General features: G+C 39.5%; 1 protein-coding gene across 1 annotated transcript; it reads right to left on the bottom strand.

Moving 5' to 3' along the window:
* Positions 1 to 2,255: 2,255 nt before the first annotated feature.
* tmem229a (transmembrane protein 229A) lies at positions 2,256 to 5,767 on the bottom strand. Its single transcript, XM_065264424.2, has one exon. The coding sequence runs from the start codon at positions 5,476 to 5,478 to the stop codon at positions 4,492 to 4,494; it is 987 nt and encodes a 328-aa protein (XP_065120496.1). The 5' UTR covers positions 5,479 to 5,767; the 3' UTR covers positions 2,256 to 4,491.
* Between the last annotated feature and the right edge of the window lie 16,752 nt (positions 5,768 to 22,519).

Genomic DNA, 22,519 nt, shown 5'->3' on the forward strand with positions numbered 1-22,519 from the left:
AGTGTTGCTTTATAGCAACACCAAAGAGTTTTTTTTTACCTTAAAATAACGTTTCCAAAAAAGTTTCAGTGGTTCATCCACTCAAAACAGGGTGAATGGCACTTTCACATTCGCTTTGCAGCCCTCTATCGGCCAAAACCGCACTAAAGAAGTTTCCAGCCGTCGGGTAGTGGTCCTGTAGTTCGAGTGAAAACTACAAAAACTTGCTTTACTGCAGACCTATAATCCAATCAGAGCCAGCTATTCTGCAGTATTTACGACAGTGGTAATAACCAATTACGCTTCTAACCTGTAGGGGGAGCAAAGAGCAATAAGTCTTTAGTGTTGCTTTAACTTAGGACTACGTCACATTACGTTACGTTACACATTTATTATTACTTGGCTCACTAGTACTGTATTTAATCTTAGCCACTGTATTTGGCTACTTTGTTGTCCTGTGATTTTTCTGTTTTCTCCTGTTTTTATTAACGGAAAGCTGCTTTGGAATAATTAAACAATTATGAAAAGAACTAAACTGTTAATAAAATTGAATAGAATTGGATTGAATTCTTAAGGTTGTTGAGGAAAAGTGAGCTGTTACTTACCAATCACCTGCTCTGGATTTTCTTCTGATCAGACCTCTTACAAAATTATTTCCTCATTGACAACACATTCACTGTTACATACATTACTGTTAATAACCCAACCTCAAAACTCCGTAGCAACTTCCTGTAGCAAAACCTCAAACACAGTCATGTGATTATTAACCAGATCGTCAGTTTGCCGAATATAACAACTATTTATAAGACTAGAGCGAAAGAGATGGTCTAACACAGGGGTGTCCAACTTTTTTGATACACTCAAAACTTTTTTCTTTTACTTGTTGATATGTTTAATCATTGCTTAAAATGTTAACATACATAAATGAAGCCAAGCTAGTATAAAAATATGTAATTAATAAATATTAAAATTGGGGCTTTTAATATGTGAGGCAACCATGTTAAAGGCCACTGGTCTAACATGAATATTTAATTAGACAGATAAAATATCTAAATATTAGAACTTTTTAACAATATAATAAAATTAATATTATGGTAAATGTAATAAAGACATATTTCCTTTAAATTTTTAGCCTAAAAAATTACTTTAAAGTGAAAGAAGCTGGCTGATGACAAGTCGTATGTGGGGATAACATCATTCTGAGCCACACTCTTTAAAAGTAAAGTGCTTTATGATGCCACAGAAGAACCATTTTTGACTGAATCTGAAAAATCTTTCTGTTTAAAAAAATAATGACAATAATTCTTTGAGGAACCAACATTTTTTATGGCATCTTTTTATTTTTATTCTTAAGAGCAAATGAGTGAGAGGTAAAGTTGCTGTGTTTGGTACTGCACGACACTTTGAATATCATTTGACTGGTTATGTAAATATTGTGTTTGTGTGTTTAAACTGCACTGCATACGTTTAAAAATCCTTGTAAATTTCTACAAAGTAATTGCAAAGTTAAGGTTAATCAATCAACAGGCAGATGTTTTCATACTGAGCACTAAAGGAGATCCATGTTATATTACATACTAAATAAAGTTGATTCATCCTTATCCATGGCAAGAAAATGTCCTTAGAATAACATTTTGCCATTCTTGTGAGCTCTTAAGACAATATCAGTAAAGAAAACAATGTTGTAAGCATCTTTTCTGATTAATTGCAAAAGCTTTGAGATATTTGTAAAATGTATAAATTCCATCAAATCTTTCTCTTACAGTCTACTGTGCAGTTTAAACAGTCAACACAGGATGTCTTTATAAATGAGACAATGTTTTATTTCTTAACATCTGAAATGAAAAAATACAGTCCCTTCAGTAACTGATAAGGGTGTCACCATGACAACATTCCACACCTGATATTTACTGATGTTATAGTCACCCATGAATCTTCAAATCATAACTCTGGATATGTTCACTCTTAGAACGAATGTCTTAAGTGTTGATTCTGGGACAACACACTAAATGTGTTGTCCCAGAACCAACCATCTCTGTGTTATTATTGAAACAACAAATTTTAACACAACTTGTGTTATTTTTTTAAAACAAAATCAACACAAAATGACACATAATGTGTTAAAAGCTTAACGCACAAACATGTGTAAATTCTTTCTAAGAGTGTTACTTTAATTGTCAGAATTTAATAAATCATATGCCTCTGTAGTAATAATTTTAAGACCAGAAAACATACCCTAGACTAAGTAAGTTTAAAGTGTAGTGTGGTGGAAGATAGATATGACAAATGTTCAGAGATCACTTCTTGAATCTAAAGCTAACTCCTGGGTACTGAGGTTTGTCACAACCACACTAAGAGACACAAGTGTGCAAAGCTTTTAATTCTTCGTGTATATAAATGTGCAGACAACTTTATTTCTAGCTTAACAAAAATAAATAACACCATGGAAATTCAGAGGTGGTGAACAGTCATACTTTTATCTTTAATCATTTAACAAGTGCATAGTCTGAACTGAGACACATACAAAACCATGATGATGCAAACGCTACTATAATAAGTTAAAAATGAATGCCATTAAGTGAAATATATATTGTAAAGTAAACCAAACTGTACTAAATACATACAAGAAAATCAACCCATTCCTCCAAATATATCAATTGTGTTCTTTTAAAAGTTAGAGGTTTGTGCAGAAACATCCATAGCTGCCGAGAGTCTTTACATCAACAAGTGACCTGCATGCAATAAGAAATAATGTCCACATCAAACCAGTTAGCCTACAGTTATGAATCTTAAAAAGCCTGTTGTCTTCTGGATAATATCAGGCATGTTGCTAAAACTGTAAATTCTCATTGTGTTTTGAGGCTAAAGGTAATTTACTACACTAAACTTTGGCAGTTCTCTTTATAACATATACAGGAAAGATTTCCTGCATCTTTTGGAAATGAAATAATGATTTGCAAGAGCAAAACCCACAGTGCAGTATAAAGGACCAGATCCCTTAAATTAAAGTATATTCAGTCATTAGAGTTTAGAACAGACACTCACAGCAGTTATTCACAGTGTGTGGTGCTCATTCGTTTAAAAGTCTGTCCTGTTAAAAAAGTCTCAACATGTTAAAGGAAAACACCACCGTTTTTCAATATTGTGTTCTTACCTCAACTTAGATTAATTAATACATCCCCATCTTTTTTCAATGCGTGCACTTAATCTTTGTACAGCGCTTCTTGAATGTGTTAGCATTTAGCCTAGCCCCATTCATTCCTATGGCTCCAAACAATTTTTTTGTGCCACCATACTTACTCGTGTAACTACTCATGTAAAAGTCTTTAAAAAGGAAAAACATGTAAGTGTTTGGTGGCTTCTAAATTCATCCCTGTTTGAAGCCATAGAATGGAGCTAGGCTAAATGCTAACACATTCACGAGGTGCTGTACAAAGATTAAAAGTCCACACATTGAAAAAGATAGGTATGTATTAATTTGTGTAAGTTGAGGTAAGAACATTTTAATTAATTGAAAAACTGTGGTGTTTTCCTTTAAGCAGAACAAAATCTATTGTTGTTTATAAGCGCTCGCCAATAAAGTCATTTACTTTAGCTGCCAGAGTAAGACTTCTTTGTGAATATTAATAAAATGCTGCATACTGAGCTTTCTTTTGTTCAAAAATTATGCCTGAACATGTTTCCATACAGATACAGATAAAAAAAGAGTTTCAGATTACAGAAGCCCAGCTGCCCTGATGTGTTATAAAGGCACTCGCTCATTTCATGTTTAAAACTCTCAGAATTGCTTCGTGAAGAGTTTTCATAGTTTATCTCTCAGTCGCTACAGATTATGATGAGCATTCAGATGGGCCACATCTGAGTGCTGCAGTTTCAACATGCAAAATCCTGAGTCATGCAGTTACAATGCATGCAATACAACAATCATCCAGATTTTCTATACTCAGCAGTCATTTGTGTGAATTGCTTTAAAAATACTGCCATTTGTCAAATGACAGTTCAGTCTGTCTTCAGAATAGCTCTTGATACTGCACACATTAGATTAAAGATTGCTAATGCAGCTACACTTGTAAACTTGAAACGTTTCTCTGATGAGTTTTTACGCTGGTACTGATATTCTCCTGAGAACTCTGATTTTCTCTGAGAACGTATGTAACATGGCACTGTTTAAAGTCCTTGTGCATCCCTGTATGTCACACCAAATGTTTGGGGATAAAATTTTAATATATGATTTAAAAATCTGATCATGTAGCCCGAAAATATGTGGCCGCTGAATGAAGCAAGGGAGAATGGGGCTTGTTGTAACACTACACATTTATGTCTAAAGTTCAAAGGCAAATGTTGCAAATGTCAAATGTTTCCTCTTTGCTTGATTTTGTAGATATTTATCAGTCGTGACTCGTGTGACAACAAGCCCTGTTGTTATTTAAACATTTCTGAAATTCTTTGGACTGCAAAAATTGCTTCAGTGATGCCACACATAGTGCTTGTTTTGCTCAAGAAATTTATATATTATGATAAACACATTCTGTCTGCCTCAGGTTTGCATTTTGTCACCATTTGCCCATCGGCACCACATTCCTTCATCTCCTCCTCATCCTTATCATTACACACAACCCTCAGCAGAACGTTTGACAAGACGTCCTGATACAAACTCAAACAAACCCATCCAGGTAGATACAGCAAAGTCACCAGACCCATGAAATTAAGAGGATAGTGCGAGTAATCCCACGAGCACGCGCCGCACTGTCTGAGCGCGAGGCCCCAACTGAACTCCCATGCGTAAATGAAGCAGATGTAGATGGGCAGCCGGCGCCAGGTTCCCCAACCCCGTCTGAAGTGCAGGTGCATGTAAAGCTTCTCCACGACAAAGCTGCAACTTCCATACATGAAAAACGACCACAAGGATGTATGTCCCATAAGGGCACCGTCTGCTTTCTCAAACAGGTTAAACACAGAGGTGAACACAACCTCGTCCAGAAATCCGTGCATGCCGAAGAACATGAAGCGCACGACATCAGATAAGCCATTCGGGCGCGGGCGCAATGACACCCGATTGTGATACTGCAGTCGCACGAAGCCTTTATGAAAGACATTTGTGAAGTATAACGCAAGGACGTAATGCACAACGAGCTGGGTGACGGACACCACCCTCAGGTTGTCCGTACAGGTCACCACATTCCCAATCAAAATCTGCAAGCAAATGTACAGGGATGGATAAAAGACGAGATGGAAGATGACGGGTCGCCCTCGGAAGCATCTCTTCTGCAGGTAGATCTTCTCCAAAAGCAGATGCGTAATTGAGTGAACGATGCACAGATAAGGCGAGGAGAAACCCAGCAGTGTGAAATCGTTGCCGTCTAGAAACCTGCGCGCAGACGACGACAGAATGTCCAAAGTGATGCCGTGCATTCCATAGAAATACATCCGCATCCACTGCGGTAAAGCGCGCACGGGGCCATGGCGAGCTTTCGGGCTGTCTGCCCCTTTAATCGTCATGATAGTCCTGCTAAATGACACTCAGATGTCGACGCGTCTTTGTTTGACGGACATTTTACGCAGGTTCTCACTGTTGACAAGGTGCGCTGTCGCCAAGCTGCAGAGCTCAGCAGCCGCATTCTCTATACGCACCGGTTATTCAAAACAAGAGACAGAAAGAGGAAAGAAACCAGAGACACGTAATAAAACACACCAGGAGATGGCGCTCCACTATTTATTCAACCTTTTTTAAAGGGGCATCGTCTGCGGAACTGTTGATGTGAGTGTACTAAACGAGGATGCAGGGTCCACAAGTGAGCCCCAAGATGGCTTTAAAATTATAGAAAATATTTAAATGATAAAATAATTAAAATCAGTCAATAAAATAAACTAAAACAACCTAAATTCAAGACATTTCTTAATATTAGTTTATTTAAAAAATATATATTTCTAGTTACGCTAAGCTCTAGAATATTTGATGGGGTAGACATTGTGAATTGAGTGCCTTCAAATATATTTATGGACAGTGGGGAGCATTGAAGTAAAAAAAAATGAGATCCACTGAAGTGTTTGTCTGTACCTAACAGTGTTTTTATGATGGAAAAAATACCCTCAGGCTCCCTTGCACGCGTCAGCATATCAACTAGAGTAACATCTCTCTCAGGAGGTCATTAGTCAATTTAAAGCTCAATTCTTTAGTCATTCACAAAGGATCTGCTCATCTGGGCCAAAGATTCATTTAAATGCATTAATATTTACAAGCCCAACCTGCTCAGATTCATTCTGCAGAATAATCTTGAGTTTTTTATGCAAAGCTGCACAAATGCCAAGCAAAGTTTTATTTAAACAGCATGATAAGTTTGAAATTATACCCCATGTGCATTTTGATGGTATAAATATACAGTGCCCTTCATAGTGGGACAATAAAGGCAAACCTTACTGTGGAGTCAAGAGACGTCTGAACATAAAATAGTTAATTTAAGGCAAAAGTACAGAATGTCACTTTTTTATTTAATTTTTAGTTTTAAAATACATTCTTCTATCTAACGTGATCATATTGAGACAATTGTCGGAGAAGTGTTAAGTGATAAACTGTGTCCTGATGCATTAATTGTGCACAAATGAAAAGCAGAGAATGTGTAATAGTCATTGCTTCATGCAGTCTGACACTTGCATTTGGTGTCAACACACATACGTCAGGATGAAAGATTGTTGTTTGTTGGTAAAGCAGCATTGTGCCTAATCAAATGTTAATAAAATGTAGCATTCTGTACTTTTGCCTCATATTCATCTTACATATCTTCAAAGCAAAAAAAAGCAATTTTGTCTTTACTGTCGCAATACTTATGGAGGACATTGTGTGTACTCCAAAATGCAATTATGCATGCAATAATTTACAATGATTTTTAATGATGTTATGACATATAGATAAACATTGAGTGAAGTCATAGAGAGGTTTAGCTCAAGGACTTTTCTGCAGGACTGTTTTATCACTTGTGTCCTTTATGACTGATAAAGTTCCTCTGCTGTTAGTGGAGCTCATGTCAGATTAACTTTATCTACACAAACATTTCTCTGTGAGAGCCACAGTGAGAACAGAGAATAGGATGTGATCAGTCGACCAATGAGGATATAAGAATGTCACATTGTCCACTAACACTGTCAATTAACACAATGGATGCATGCGCAATATGAATTTTTTAAAACTATTTAAAATATAAAACAATCTAAAAATAAAATAATGTAATATTTGGTTATGAAATGGCATATTTTGCTGTTCAAGTAAAAACAAACGACAAACAAACTACTGCAATGTTTCAATGGGACCACTAGATGGAGGCATTGTAAAATGTTATCCTCACATATCTTCCAATCACATCAGTGATATTCTTCTTTGAAATGGTAATAACTGTATGTGAATGACATAATGGCAAACATATTTATTTTGTAATTTAACTTTTTATTGTTCAACAGATAAAACTGAGTTCATTACCACAACCTTCAGTATTTTCGTTACAGTTCTATATAATTAGTGACCATCTGCTGAGTGCAAACAAACTAAAATTAAAGTAAAACACATGGAAATTACCCAGTTTTTAAACAGTCTAGTTGCTATTTTTTGTATCCATTTAATGATACCATTCTGCATTAAAGGGACACTCCACTTTTTTGGCGCACTGATATTATGCAGCATCCAAAAATAGTCCCCTTAGTACAGGGGTGTCAAACATGCGGCCCGCATGATGATTTATACAGTTTTATTAAATATTAAATACATATTTTAAAAACCCTTTCAGGCGGGTGTGTAGTTCGTTTTTAATATGAGAGTCTTGCGGAAAGCAGCAAAACGCGGAACATAGACTAAACACGGTGCCCAAAAATCTTACCGTTTTATTGTTACCACTCCGCTAAAGATCCACTGATTCTCCACTTCGTGTTTTCCCGACCGCTCCGCAGCATCTCTGTGTCCACTCTCTACCTGGAGAGCGAAGACAACAGTTTTCGAAGTTCGTTGTATTAACAGGTAGATTCATTACATAATATCAGTTGTTAAACCGCATAATTAGTAATTTGGAAGTTTGTTTATGTATTTCTTCCGGTAATGATTTGCTGTCCGTGTTCTAAAAGTGCTAACAACTTAGCAAGCAAACAACAACAAAATATCCACATTCTTAGTATTAACGTTACAATGCTTGTCTAATCGATTTAATGTTCCTGATCAGATCTTAGTTAATATAAACACTAAATTTGCTGTTGTTGGCCCACTTTTTTGACAAAAAATACAAAAAACACCAATGCCTTGACAAAATAACGACAGAGAACGGAAAGAGAGGCTGCTAAAGGAAGTTCAACATTGCAACCATGGATTCAAAGCTCCATCAACATATTGAATATTTAGCAGATTGTCACACTTTAATTCTTGTTATTACATTTCCCATTATAATCACTTGTCTAAGTTTATGCGAGTAATATAACACATCATATTTATAATACTTTAATAAAACCATAATAATAGTACCACCGCCCATAGTGCCATTTTTGGTTTGGGCCACTGCCCCATCTAGCATTTTCATTTTTTAAATGACTGTTCTCATTACAAATATATTCCAAAGAAAAGTGAATGGTTTATAAATAATTTTGGCATTAAAGGCGCAAAAGAGGATGTTTTTCGCCAACTGAGAATCCAAAAACGGTTACTGAGTTTTTTAAATGAGCGCATTTCTAGGGAACGCCTTCCAAAACTCGTGCACGAATATTTGAACACGAGTGTTTGTTTACCACCAACATATGCTGTGTCGCATGACTCGCGTCAGTGGATTCATTATATGAAATGATGATAATAAACAAATAAGATGTTAAAACGTTAGATCAGCCGACACTACTCCCATTTTAACTATGTAGCAGACTGGTCACTTACAACTACAGTACAAGAACAATATCAATATACTTAATTAACAGTACAACAATAATTATTCCCCAAAGAAAGAATAATCACTGTTACCTGTCGGGAAGAATTTTGCGAACTTCGCGTCTGTCTTGACACCTCTCTGTTCCTTCATTGCTCTCCAGCATTGAAATGTTTATCCAATAACGACTCAGGTTACATTACGTTCTTCTGACAATTTTCTCCTATTCCCAGCGGCTTAAAAAAGTCTTTCTTTTGCGTCCTCCTTCGAGTTTCTTCTCTACCGTGGTGCAAATTCGAGGAGGAAAGCAGGATCGACAATGAAAACAAAACGAAACTTAAGACGGAGTTTCATGCGCTATGCGTAGCCTGTGTTTAGTTACTGGAGCGCGCACGTCTCTCACAAGGATCGTAATGGCAATGATTGACAAGCCAGAGGGCCAATCGCTTATGCGATGACCGCATGAGCAATTGGCTGATGTTTTTAAGGCCCTATCTTGTGCACAGATGATGTATATTAATATTATTACTTTCAGTGCAGCTAATAAATAGTCTTTTATCATTTAGAAAAGACAGTTTCAAGTAATATTGCAAAAATGTATAAAACAAACATCCTCTTTTGCACCTTTAAGTAAAAAAAAGATAAATTAAAGCTTTTCAACCTAAGGCCAGTGGGTTTTGTAGAGATGTAAATTTGTGTGTATAGTATGTACAGTATGAGTGTGACCTTATGAAATGTAGTTTTCAGAGAGCTGTGTGTTTCTCTAGTTTTCTTGCTAAACAAACTAATTAATTGGTTTGTTTAGTTAATTTTAACACAATTATCAGCACACCAAGATTTAAAAAAATTATTCGGCCCTCACTTCGTGGCGTTATTTGCCATCCGGCCCTCAGCCTAAAATGAGTTTGACACCCCTGCCTTAGTAGCTTTCAATAGCAGGGGACTATTTTCGGGCCCTACAAAATATCATTGCGCCGCCTGCAGCCAAGTTACGGCAGCAAAATCCTTGATTATTACACCAGAATGAGAGTATACTTCCTAGCCATATTGGCTTAGAACATTGCAACTTTTAATATTCCCTCTGTCTTAGTACACAATGTAACTACAGAAGAGTCAAGTTTTAAGTTTTAAAAACTATTTGGTTATTTTTAGCGCAATGCTATCAGATTCAATGGATTGTGCTAAGCTATGCTAAAAGTTGTAGTACCAGATCGGCTCAATAGATTCCAAAACAATATAAATCAAATGTTTAACTATAGGGGAGCTGGAAAATTAGCATATTTTAAAAAAAGTGGACTGTCACTCTAATGCAGTCTTTCAGGTGCGGGGTTTTAGGGTGTTTCCAATTGAGTAAAATCATCCTGGCAGCTGTAACACCCATTCTTAATAAAAATAAATGTTTTTTTTTTTTTGTATGTTGGGTACCACAAACTTACCCCAAAGGCACAGTCATGTAAAAGGTAAGTAGAGTCCAAGCTAGTATCAACAGGACAACTGTTCGATATTTTGTGGCAATGTTGAGATTGAATTACAGCAGAACTTTATCATTATACAGCATAGTGAAACACAAAACGTATTACAATGTCTCTCAGTAAAAAGGGCGAACATCTTCTCCTTTTTCAAATCTTCATAAACAGATTTACAGGACAAAAGATGATGAGGCAGTGACTGATACTGATGTCATCTATTCTGGGACTTTGGCACCATGAAAAGATGAACTCACTACACGGATTTCCAAAAATGTAATTTTAGATCCCATTTCCTCCAATTTGCTGCTCTTATTCGTTTGATCGAATCTGCACGCCTGGTTTGGTCTCATCTGGTCGGAGGGGCGGGGTCAGGTCACGAGGGGCTGTATTGCAGTAAAAACCCAAAGTCCCACGAGAGGTTTCACTCTTGTTTACCGTTTCCTCACTTTATTAGGTATTCCCATCACTTCCTGGTCTCTCTTGGCCATTCGTGGCAACACCCCATCAACCCTGCATTTTTAATGAGGATCTCCATCCAGATTTCTCTGCTGGTCTAGACAGCTACATCAGAGCCAGAAGTGAGTGGTTTGAAAAACTGGCCCATGAAGGCTAAAATTGCCCACGTAACAGCCGATAGATCATCATTACACACCACAGTCACATACACGCCAGCTATTGCTTGACACCATCTTTTCCTCCCATCTGTAATTCATATCTGTGAGGTTACACAGTGTGACCATTAAAGCAGGGCAAGGTCATCACCATGGAAACAAGCCTCACCATCTTTCTCCTGCACATTTGTCACATCTGGTCAGTTAGCGTCTTTACAAAGGGACTGAGACTTGGCTAATCTTCTAGAGAAGGTGATAGGTGGTGAAGCAGCAGCATTTGTGTTATCAGATCTGTGTTTACACAAGGAAATCCAGATGCCGACGGTCCATGCATCCGTACATTTTGCCGTGCACTCCACCAACGATACCCGAATTCGTCAGTGACCACCGTGGAGAAGCTTTATCTGCTCAATAACACTCCCTACATGTATAGCTGGTTTGCAGGGACATCAGTTAAACACAGACATATGCCTGCATGATAAATAAAGAAACAGCAATGCTTCCTTTTTAATGAGCTCCCATGGCAACCTGAGTATAAAGTGGAAACTAGGCTTATGTTTAAAGTGAATGCAACAATGCATGTCAGGTTAAAAGACTAGGGCAAGCTTTTCATCTTGTTAAAGAGACCCCTGTGAGACAGGTGACGAGCGGGAACAACATTCAGACGAGTCTGGTGGTGTTTGGTGAAGCAGGAAAAAGTCAAAACAAGAAAGATGTAGTTTACAGTTAAAGGCGAAAATTGTCTGAGATCACCAACCCTGAGAAAACTAATAACACCTCACCATAACACAATATATGATTTATGAGCCATTTCACCTGACCATTTAGTTTAGCAGTTGGAGGTACACAAACTTGGCTTGCTGTCCTTGAAGGTGGTTGAACCATGAGGCTTGGATAATGAACTGCACGGAGAAAGAATAAAAGTTGATATGGAGGAGATGGGAAGGAGAAGGGATGTCGGAACACTGGGAAAGCTTGTGGGTTCATTCCCATACTGATACAATTTATACTTTGTAAAACACTGTAATGCACTTTGGATACAATGTCTGTCAAAGACTGGTGCTTACTCTTATAATGATGGACAGGAGTGTTTAGGCTCCATGTTCTGAACTTCATTTATGGCATAAAATGTGAGATGGGTTATGTGTCGAACTTTAGTATGTGTTAGTACCTTTATTCTGTTTTTATATACTGGTTTGGCTTTATCAAAAGTGGTCATTCTCTTTTGGTAGCAATGGTGTGACTCTAGCAGTGACTCTCAATCCTCTATGAGGTATTCTGCTCTTACACCGTTGTGTTGGTGTCTGAATAGAAGATGTAATACGGTAAGGACACTTTAACTAGCAGGGCATCATTATCAATGCTTAGTGTTAGTTTACACTGAGAGGTCATGGGTCAGGATGTGATGTCATCAACAATTGAATGAACTACAGGATAGGACCACTTAGTGATAACTGAGAGGACCCTAGATGTTATTGAGTAAATTCAGTTATTCCGCTTGAACCTTTGAGGAAGTAAATAATGAGGTAGCCTTCAGGTTTACTGTATGAAAAACAAGCTAATCTAAACATTTTTTAAAAACATTTATTTATGCGTTAATGCTAATTTGTAAGCAAAGATGCTGAAATCCAGTTCATTAAAATGGAAAATAGCGCTGAGGGAATCTGCTAAATCAGAGCTGGACATCATATTGACCTGCTGACATTACAGTAAACGGTCAATTGTCGCATAATGAGAAATATGAATATTTAAATTTAAAGGAATTGGTTATGCTGGATTCCCACCCTAATCTAAAGTAACAGAGGTCCGGCAAATAAAGGTCACGCATTGTTGCTGGGTTAAGGGTTTGTTTGCTCACCCTGCCCTGCAGAACCCAATTATTATTCAGCGCATCATTCATGATAAATGCACAAATCTGAAGGGCTGGTTTCTCCCAGAGGTCCTCTCAGAAACATTTGGTTGAAATGCCAGTAGAATGTCAAACTAATGTCAGCAATTAGACCTGATTCACAATCTGTATCAGACTTATTCAGCTGCAGCATCCATCAAATGAGAAAAAAACTCATTTATAGAAGCCATTAGCTTAGTTTTACAGTCAGTAAGGGCAGCGTTTGTTTACCCAAGCTTTTCGCTCTGCTGTTTCTCTTCATGAATTATTATTAATTGTTAAACTATTTCATAATTAAACATTTCAGGATAAGGAAGCACTGACAGAGAGAGAGAATTAGCACTCATCATCTCTCAAATCTAATAAGAGATATTTGCTTCAACACTGACAAACAACCAATCAAAGATCAAATCAATTTTCAAGTCCTGATGGGTCAAAGCAAGACACGCAATAGTACCTTTAAGGTTTTAATGCAACGAGTGTGTGTTAGACATTTTCATTTTTGATCACGGGAGGTTTGAGATTGACATGTTGACTGAAGCGTGAGGCGTGCTCCTCCAACCTCAAATCCCAGACAGGCCCCGCATCCCAATTGATTGAGTGCTGAGAGCCCAACATCACTCATCCCTCACTCAGAATAATACTGACTTCATGTTAATCCATTAAAATGTCACAATCATTCTGTCAAACCCGCTAGTTCTAAATTATTAAAGAATCGTGACACAAATGCAAAACATTCATGGCGTGATTCAACAGTACTCTTCCAATATTTTGAAAATGTATTCATGGATAACTCTCATGCTTTACTGTATGTGTGCCAATGCAAAGCTTTGCTCTGACAACTACTCGACCATGCCGTTCACAGCGAAACGCTCGGGTTACGTGCAGGTTTGGGGCAGCTCTCCTGCGATGGGGTCACTGGGCCGAAATAAATCTGAACAGTCCAATTAAGATTTGCATAATTAAAGTTTAACACCCACAAACCGAGGCAGATCTCTGCAGGTTACAGCCTTCAACATGCCAGCAGACGACAGAACATACACATGATACAACAAAGACACATGAATATTTACAACCACTCCAAGTCCAGGTGTTGAATGAAATGAACTGATGGGGTCGATCTCAGTAAAACCACCACAAACATGCTCAGTTTATATTTCACACCAAAACCAATCAAGCCCATTTTTAGCACCTTTTGTGCACCTTGACCTTTTATGTGTCTTTAATGAATCAGTATTGTATATACAGTATTTCCACCTCTGATGACTCAAAGCATGCTGGGTAGTCTCTCTGACCCACTGACACACATCTTATACCCTGAACATCCATCTGCTCTAGAGACTCCACAGCAGACTGTAATGCCACAGCCAACACCCCTAAATCACAGGAGGGAGCGTCTGTGTGTGTGTGTGTGTGTGTGTGTGTGTGAGGATGCATCCTTCAACCAGCTTAATATTTACTATCAATCCCAGCCAGCGTAAATGAATTATTCAGCATCACACACACATGCACGAGCACGCATGCACACACACGCAGACACACACATCGATTTTTTATAGACGTAATGACTTTTTTATAATGTGCAAACTGTACAAACCATCTTCCCCTTATCCAGCCTTAAACTTAACCCTCACAGAAACCTTTTGACAATTTTACCATTTCAAATAAACATAATTTAGTATGTTTTATAATAAATTTCTATTGCGGGGACACAGCTAATAGGGTTCATTTGGACCCGACATTGTATAAAGGCTGCAGTCCCAACATGTAAAGATCCTTTAAAGACCTTAAAGGTCACTGGAAAGACACTGGCTTGCAAAAGAAGCACTATGTGTAAGAAACCTCTGGTGGTTGTCTTTACAGGTTAAATTCCTTCATATTTTCACTTTTCTATCTCGTCCTGTAGCTAAGACCCAAATTATTAACCAAATCTTATCTCATCATATTACTATGAATATGCAGCCACCGTGCATAAATTATGCAAATAAGCGGGTATGGAGAGAATTGATTGGAACTAATAGATTAACGAGCGGCACTAATCTGAGATAATGTGCTGTCAGTCAATTCAAGCTCACGTTTGTTTCTCGACTGCGGTCCGGATTTGAGATCAACGCCAAAACACAATCAGTCACTGACCCAGTTCTCCCAGACTGACTCTATCACATAAACACAATCACATTATCACAATATTATATCTCCAGGAGTTAAATAAAGCGCCAGCACTGCCGGTAATATGATTGTTGGTTTGTGAGTAGCAGGTGTCAGATATGAGTTTGTAAATGATCACACCGGATCAGATTAATGACTGAGTTTGTCCTGCTATGATGTATGGTGATTTATATGCATATAGACACTTCACCCCATTTCATATTCTGACTTTCTTTCTTCTCTCTCATCACAACTGCTGAAACGGAAAAGGAAAATAGATTAAAAAGTCAAACTGATGTGACATGCATTCCCACAGAATTTAAGATTTTTAAACTGTGTTTGGTTGATTGTGTCTCAGTATTATATTTGTATTAGACAATTTCCAACATTTTCAGTAACCACTTAAATTAGATGCTCAATACTAATATTCATGTAGCTAAACTGTTAGAGCAATGGTCATGGGTTTGATCCCAGATACTGGATAAAAAGCATCTGTCAATTGGATAAATCTATAGCAATTTTTTACCATTTTATTGTAAAAAATGCTGCAAATTAAAAGTTTGATTAAATTCAAGTCACGACCAACATAATGTGTAAATACTTGTGCACAATAGTTAAATAAGTAAAATGTCTTTTTGCGTAAATTACATTTACATTCATCCATTTGGCAGATGCTTTTTTGGCAGATGCTTTAATCCAATGCATTACAAGGTAATATATGTGTGCTCCGTAGGAATCGAATCCACAAACTTTTGCACTGCTTATGCAATGCTCTAACATCTGAGCTACACAGTTTATGAAAATAATGTCACCAAAAATATGCTTTATTTTCAGCATAAACTTTGTATTTTTCTCTGGGCCAAACATGTTTTCGACAGGTTGCTTATTGAGATTCACACACAAACATGCTTTGTAAGCAGTGATGAATCATCTCATTTTAGTGGGCGACTAGGCTCCGTCCTCCTCCAGACCCAAACCCACTCTAAAAACAAGCGGTGCTATATAGCACCAAAAGTGGTTCTTTGCTCGTAATCATAGAAGAACCGTTTTTAGTGCCATATAGCACCGGTGAAGCACCGGTGAAGCACCTGTGTAGAACCTTATAGTGCTATGTAGAACCAAATGTGGTGCTATAGTGGTGCTATATGGCCCCTATATGGTTCTACACAGGTGCTTCACCGGTGCTTCTGTCACAGGTGACGTTTTGAATGAACGACGGGCGGAACCCGGCTTCCACATTTTGAATGAACGACGGGCGGAACCCGGCTTCCACATTTCGTTTCCGGGGTTTCCCCGAAGTCAAATTAAGCCTGATTGCGCGCAGGTGGGGATAATTTGCACAGCGGTCGCTGGTAGGCTGACGAGGGGAAGAGTCAGCGTATAAAAAGACCTTTGTAGACATCAAACGGGGTGCTTGTGGTGTACTTGTCTACGCTGTGTTGCTGCTTTGCAGACGGACCAGGCTGGTTGGATCGTGCTATTGGGGAGGAGAGAAGAAAAGGGACAGTCAGTTGACGAAGGAATATTGAGGAGTTTCATCAGAGAAGGAGTGAACACAGAGCCATCAAGAGTGTAGCGAATAACAGTTGTGGACAACTAAGCGTGAGTAACAGATGCGGTACTTATCTGAGCCATACTTGTACGAAGAGTTGTTTTGGTGTGTTCCTTTGTGTTTTTGAGGTCCCTGGCCCCACTGGAGAGGACAGCGTGGGTGAGCCGCGGGCTGACCGGAAGTACGGACGAAGGACCTGATGGGAAGCACCGTTCGCTAGTAGAGCAGTGGCCCTGTGGGGAAACAGAAACACAGGTGAGCCAGGGGAGAGAAATCAACACGCCGGGCCTGTGAATACACACATCTTACTCTCATTGGCGGTCCAGTTACTGCCCAACCATCCTCTCGAGGTCATCGTAGCCAGGTGGCAAGGGCGATTTAAAAACCACGCGAAGTTTATAAGAGTGCTGTGGGTGAGTTTCACTGATTGATGGTGTTTACGCTTTACTTGCTGTGTGTATGCTGTGCTTGTAGCGTTCAAACTGCCTAGCCTCAGACGAGTCGCGAGACGACGACATCCGTTGTGGCCTGGGTCCTAAGGAGAGCGAGAATATTTAGCCCTGTGCCCGGGGTGTGTCCACGAGAGCTTCGTTTATCCCTAGAGCAGACAGTGGTGAAGCCCAGTGAGTATTACCAAGAGTGTACTGTGCGGACTGTGGGTTGTAGCAGTGTATGTATTGACCTTTCCACCAGAAGCTCGTGGTGAGCGGAGCCCCGACGAAAGTTCGCCCCAACTCGTGACCCCGGTTGGTGAAGAAGGAGGGGGAGTTCGGGAAGCGTTCGGCTCCGTGTCATCAGCCCCACTAGTCCCTACGACGCCCGGACAGTTTGAGTGGATGGGCGAAGGAATACGGTGTACCAGCACTGTAGCGAAAGCCCACTGTTTGTAAGGGAAGCTCTGTGTACGAAGATCCCCAGTACTGTGAGTAACGTGACCTGTAAAGTAAACCTGTTCTGTGCTTATAGCAAATACCTACCTGTACAAGTGAAGCTCTGTGTGTGTACGAAGATCCCCAGTGCTGTGAGTAACGTGACCTGTAAAGTAAACCTGTTCTGTGCTTATAGCAAATACCTACCTGTACAAGTGAAGCTCTGTGTGTGTACGAAGATCCCCAGTGCTGTGAGTAACGTGACCTGTAAAGTAAACCTGTTCTGTGCTTATAGCCAATACCTACCTGTACAAGTGAAGCTCTGTGTGTGTACGAAGATCCCCAGTGCTGTGAGTAACGTGACCTGTGAAGTAAACCTGTTCTGTGCTTATAGCAAATACCTACCTGTACAAGTGAAGCTCTGTGTGTGTACGAAGATCCCCAGTGCTGTGAGTAACGTGACCTGTGAAGTAAACCTGTTCTGTGCTTATAGCAAATACCTACCTGTACAAGTGAAGCTCTGTGTGTGTACGAAGATCCCCAGTGCTGTGAGTAACGTGACCTGTGAAGTAAACCTGTTCTGTGCTTATAGCAAATACCTACCTGTACAAGTGAAGCCCTGTGTGTGTACGAAGATCCCCAGTGCTGTGAGTAACGTGACCTGTGAAGTAAACCTGTTCTGTGCTTATAGCAAATACCTACCTGTACAAGTGAAGCCCTGTGTGTGTATGAAGATCCCCAGTGCTGTGAGTAACGTGACCTGTGAAGTAAACCTGTTCTGTGCTTATAGCAAATACCTACCTGTACAAGTGACGCTCTGTGTGTGTACGAAGATCCCCAGTGCTGTGAGTAACGTGACCTGTGAAGTAAACCTGTTCTGTGCTTATAGCAAATATCTACCTGTACAAGTGAAGCTCTGTGTGTGTACGAAGATCCCCAGTGCTGTGAATAACGTAACCTGTAAAGTAAACCTGTTCTGTGTATAAACCCTTACTTACCTGTTCTGCCGAAGGTCCCGGGTGGACAAACTGCGTTTGACATCGAAGTACTTTACCTTGTCTGACTTTTGTTTGATTCTGCCTCCAGGAGAAGCGGAGCGCGCCACGGATTGTTGGGCCAGAGCCCCTACGGAGCCCCTGTCCCCAGTCTTTCCCTCAAGTGGCCCTGGAGGCGAAGAAGAGACACATTAGTTTTAAATTGCCCTTCCCCCTTTCCCCCCTTTCCTTTTAAATATTTAATAAAGTTTATTTTAATTATAGTATACTCGTCTGTCTGGTCATTGGGGTGGTCTTGGGAAACTCCTCGAGGTGGAAGAGTTGAGAGGGGTGTGACCCTTAGCATAGTTGGGTCCGCCCTCGGGGTGTGACACTTCACCGGTGCTATATGGCACTAAAACGGTTCTTCTATGGTTACGATTCAAATCAATAGTTTTGGTGCTATATAGCACCGTTTGTTTTTTTACCTGTTTTTTATTTGGACCTTGAATATTTTCACTCCTGATTATATCTGTCCACGTCTGAACCGCCATGACGAGCACATATTTTCTCTCTTTCACCCGGCAACAAGCATCTCTCCGTGCAGGTAAGCACTGAGAAAGATTTCAGGATCACAGCAATAGGTCCTTCTAAGAAGAGATTTGATGAGCACACATAGCGCTCGCATTTCAATGTGAAAGGATATCTGAGATGGCAAGTCAAGGGGAGAAGCTTCGGTTACTATGGCAATGGCGGGAATGGATCGTCTCCTTTTCAAGAACAGAGAGGCGAGCAGGAAATTTCCATTCCAGAGCAATTACAGAACACACCCATGAGACCATATAACCTCTTCACCTAGACAGAGCACTTTAACACTTTATCATAAATGGAGAGCCTCATTTCAAATTGAGCAGAAAATAACCACAGACGGGAGGTTTAGGGACAATTACGCTTGACCACCTACTGTACTTCAGTTTTTTTTCTTCAATGTAACTAAAGGCTTTATAAATCTATTAAACTCTTATTTTGATTTCATGCCCTTCGGGGACATTTTACTTTTGTAATATAAAATGTGCCGCTGCACTTGATTGGTGTCCAAGCTAAAATCTGGTTCTTTACACAAAACAGCAATGCTGGGTGGATCTTTTGGCTGAAAGCATCTTGTGAATCTTCTGGCAAATGCACTTGCCATTTCCTTCTTATCTGACCTCCATGCAAACAGCTGGCCATTCAACACTCGTGCATGTGTTCGTAATGAAACAGAGGTGATGTGGTCTAATGCATCCCACCCGTGCACAGAGCCACAAAGTGGCTATTGTTTCACGCCTGGCATGTGATCTGAACAGTAACGCATGCTTGCCACCTTTGTTTGTCGCATCACCTCTGAAAATGGCACTTTGAGTATTGTGTTGCTTTGAATAATGACAACCAGTCCTCATGCACCAAATATGCAGTCAAATGGCAGAAATTGACAGGTACACAAATAGAGAGAGCAAACACGAGCAAAAGATGGAGAGAGAGAAAGCAACACATCGCCTCCACAAACGAGTGGCGTGTCACGGCCAGAGCTTCAGAAGGGTCTGTGTTGCACAAATGCTTATACAGACCCAAACAATGAGCGCTCTGTGGGTCTCGGTCGGCCCATTGTGCTCCATCTCTCACTTTTCATCATTTTGTTCCATCTCTCTTTCTCGTGTTTCCCTGTCTCAGCAGACAACACTTTCTTGGCCTGTGGGAGGAGGTGGCTCGGTCCTCAGATGATCGATTATGAAGGCTGATAAACATGTGATGGGATCCAGTGGGCTGCTTGGACCTGCAGCTTGTATCTGGCTCAGCGTGAACAGATATTTAAGTGGGAAGCATCTGAAGAGACGACTGAACATTAACCTTACGTTGCATGTACAGCTAAACGCTGATGATTTGTCAAAAATCAGCTCATTACATAAACCCGAAGACAGAAAGCATGTTTACATGATTAAAACGTCTTGTCATTGAAACATAAACAGCCATGCACATGGAGTAAGAACAGGCGCTTAAAATGTTCCTGCTCTTTCCTGCTGAGAAAAAAAAAACAATAAAACCATTACAGAAAATTCTCTTTCATTAAAATACCAATAGGAACCATTAGCTTTTACCATTAAAACCACTACACTGTAGTGTTTTTGGGCCATATTCCATTAGAACCAATACAATTCCCAATAAAACCAATAGAATTTCTGTGATGGTGTCTATTGTTTTTTTTTTAAAGGGTTATTTTGCACAATTAATCTGTCCAAGTTATACCGTACAACGTTTCTCTCTGTAATTTTTCATAAAAAATGAGTTATTTGCTCTGCTTCTGAAACAGCTTTTTTCTGGCTGACATTACAGAGCACTCTAGGGGGCGTGTACACCAAAGCATTTACCCCGCCGGCCAGCGTATGTTTTCAATTGTTTCCAAAGAAAGCGCCATGCAGCTGCCGTTTTTGTCCACATTTTTTTTTAACTTTGGTTGAAACGCTCAGCTCAACAGTGAAAAATACAAGCAATCAAGAAGGTGAACGCTTCGAGCAGTTGTGTTCAGAGGGAAGGTAGGTTTACTACAAGTGATCCTGGACTATAAAGAAGCAAAATTTGATAATTGTTATATGCAATATGATACAAGACACCACAAATCAATAAATAACTTACTAGTAATAACAATAATCTTCTACTGTTATTCTTCTTATAAGTAATATAATATAACTATTATGGGTTGCCAAGCAACATGCTGCATAAATCCAGAATAAAATTGATGTGCGGCCGGTCTCTTGTGTGTATATCGACTGACAATAGCCATGGATGTGGCTCATCCAATCAGATGAATCGGTTCTGTTATTGTTTCATAATATTAATCATTACTCAGTAAACTGATTGATGGAGGGAATACATTTTTATATATTTACATTTTTGCATTTAGCAGATGCTTTTATCCAAACTTACTTACATTGTATTTAAGTTTCAAACTTTATCAGAGTTTATCAGTATCAAATTTTTGAACCCACAACATTTTGCCCCACTAACATAATGCTTAAACCTCAGCTACTGGAATGCAAATGCGTAATATTTTTTGAAGGGCTGTCTATAAAGAACTGACACGCTGCTTTACTGCACTACTGAAGTTCTGCAGGCAAGCAGTCTTTTTAAGATAAACGCTTATCATCAAACATACAAACGGACATGGTCACTAACACACAGATCCACAGACACACACACACGCACGCACGCACGCACGCACGCACGCACGCACGCACGCACGTTCTGGTTTACATGTTTTTTGGGGACATTCCATAGACGTAATGCATTTTATTCTGTACAAACTGTATATTCTATTCCCCTTACCTGCCCCATTCCCTAACCCCAACCATCACAGGAAACTGTCTGATACCTTAGATTTTCAAGAAACATTATTCTGTTTGATTTATTAGCTTGTTTCCTCATGGGGACATCAAAATGTCCCCACAAGGTCACAAAAATACTGGTATTCCTATCTTTGTGGGGACAATTGGTCCCCCCAACGTGATAATTACCCGGCCGCACACACACACACATATACACAAACTCACTGATGTGTGCATTAAACCACCTGAGGGGTTTCTTGGAAGAGGTTTGAGTCGAGGGAGGGCAGTAGAGGAAGTCTATGTGTGTGTGTGTGTGTGTGTGTGTGTGTGTGTGTGTGTGTGTGTGTGTGTGTGTGTGTGTGTGTGTGTGTGAGTGTGTGTGTACCTGGTAATTATCACGTTGTGGGGACCAATTGTCCCCACAAAGATAGGAATACCAGTGTTTTTGTGACCTTGTGGGGACATTTTGATGTCCCCATGAGGAAACAAGCTTATAAATCAAACAGAATGATGTTTATTGAAAATGTGAAGTAGTAGAAGGGTTTCTGTGATGGTTGGGGTTAGGGAATGGGGTAGGTAAGGGGAATAGAATATACAGTTTGTACGGTATAAAATGCATTACGTCTATGGAATGTCCCCATAAAACATGGAAACCAGAGTGTGTGTGTGTGTGTGTGTGTGTGTGTGTGTGTGTGTGTGTGTGTGTGTGTGTGCTTGCGTGTGCTATTCATCACATGAGTCTTTAGATGCAATTCCTATTAACACCTGCTTACCTACAGACTGAT

Source organism: Paramisgurnus dabryanus, chromosome 1, assembly GCF_030506205.2.
Source record: "Paramisgurnus dabryanus chromosome 1, PD_genome_1.1, whole genome shotgun sequence".
NCBI classification, from domain to species: Eukaryota; Metazoa; Chordata; class Actinopteri; order Cypriniformes; family Cobitidae; genus Paramisgurnus; species Paramisgurnus dabryanus.

What these genes read in the sequence shown, in the direction of transcription:
- tmem229a (XM_065264424.2), bottom strand. Translation starts at nt 5,478, where the DNA reads ATGACGATTAAAGGGGCAGACAGCCCGAAAGCTCGCCATGGCCCCGTG.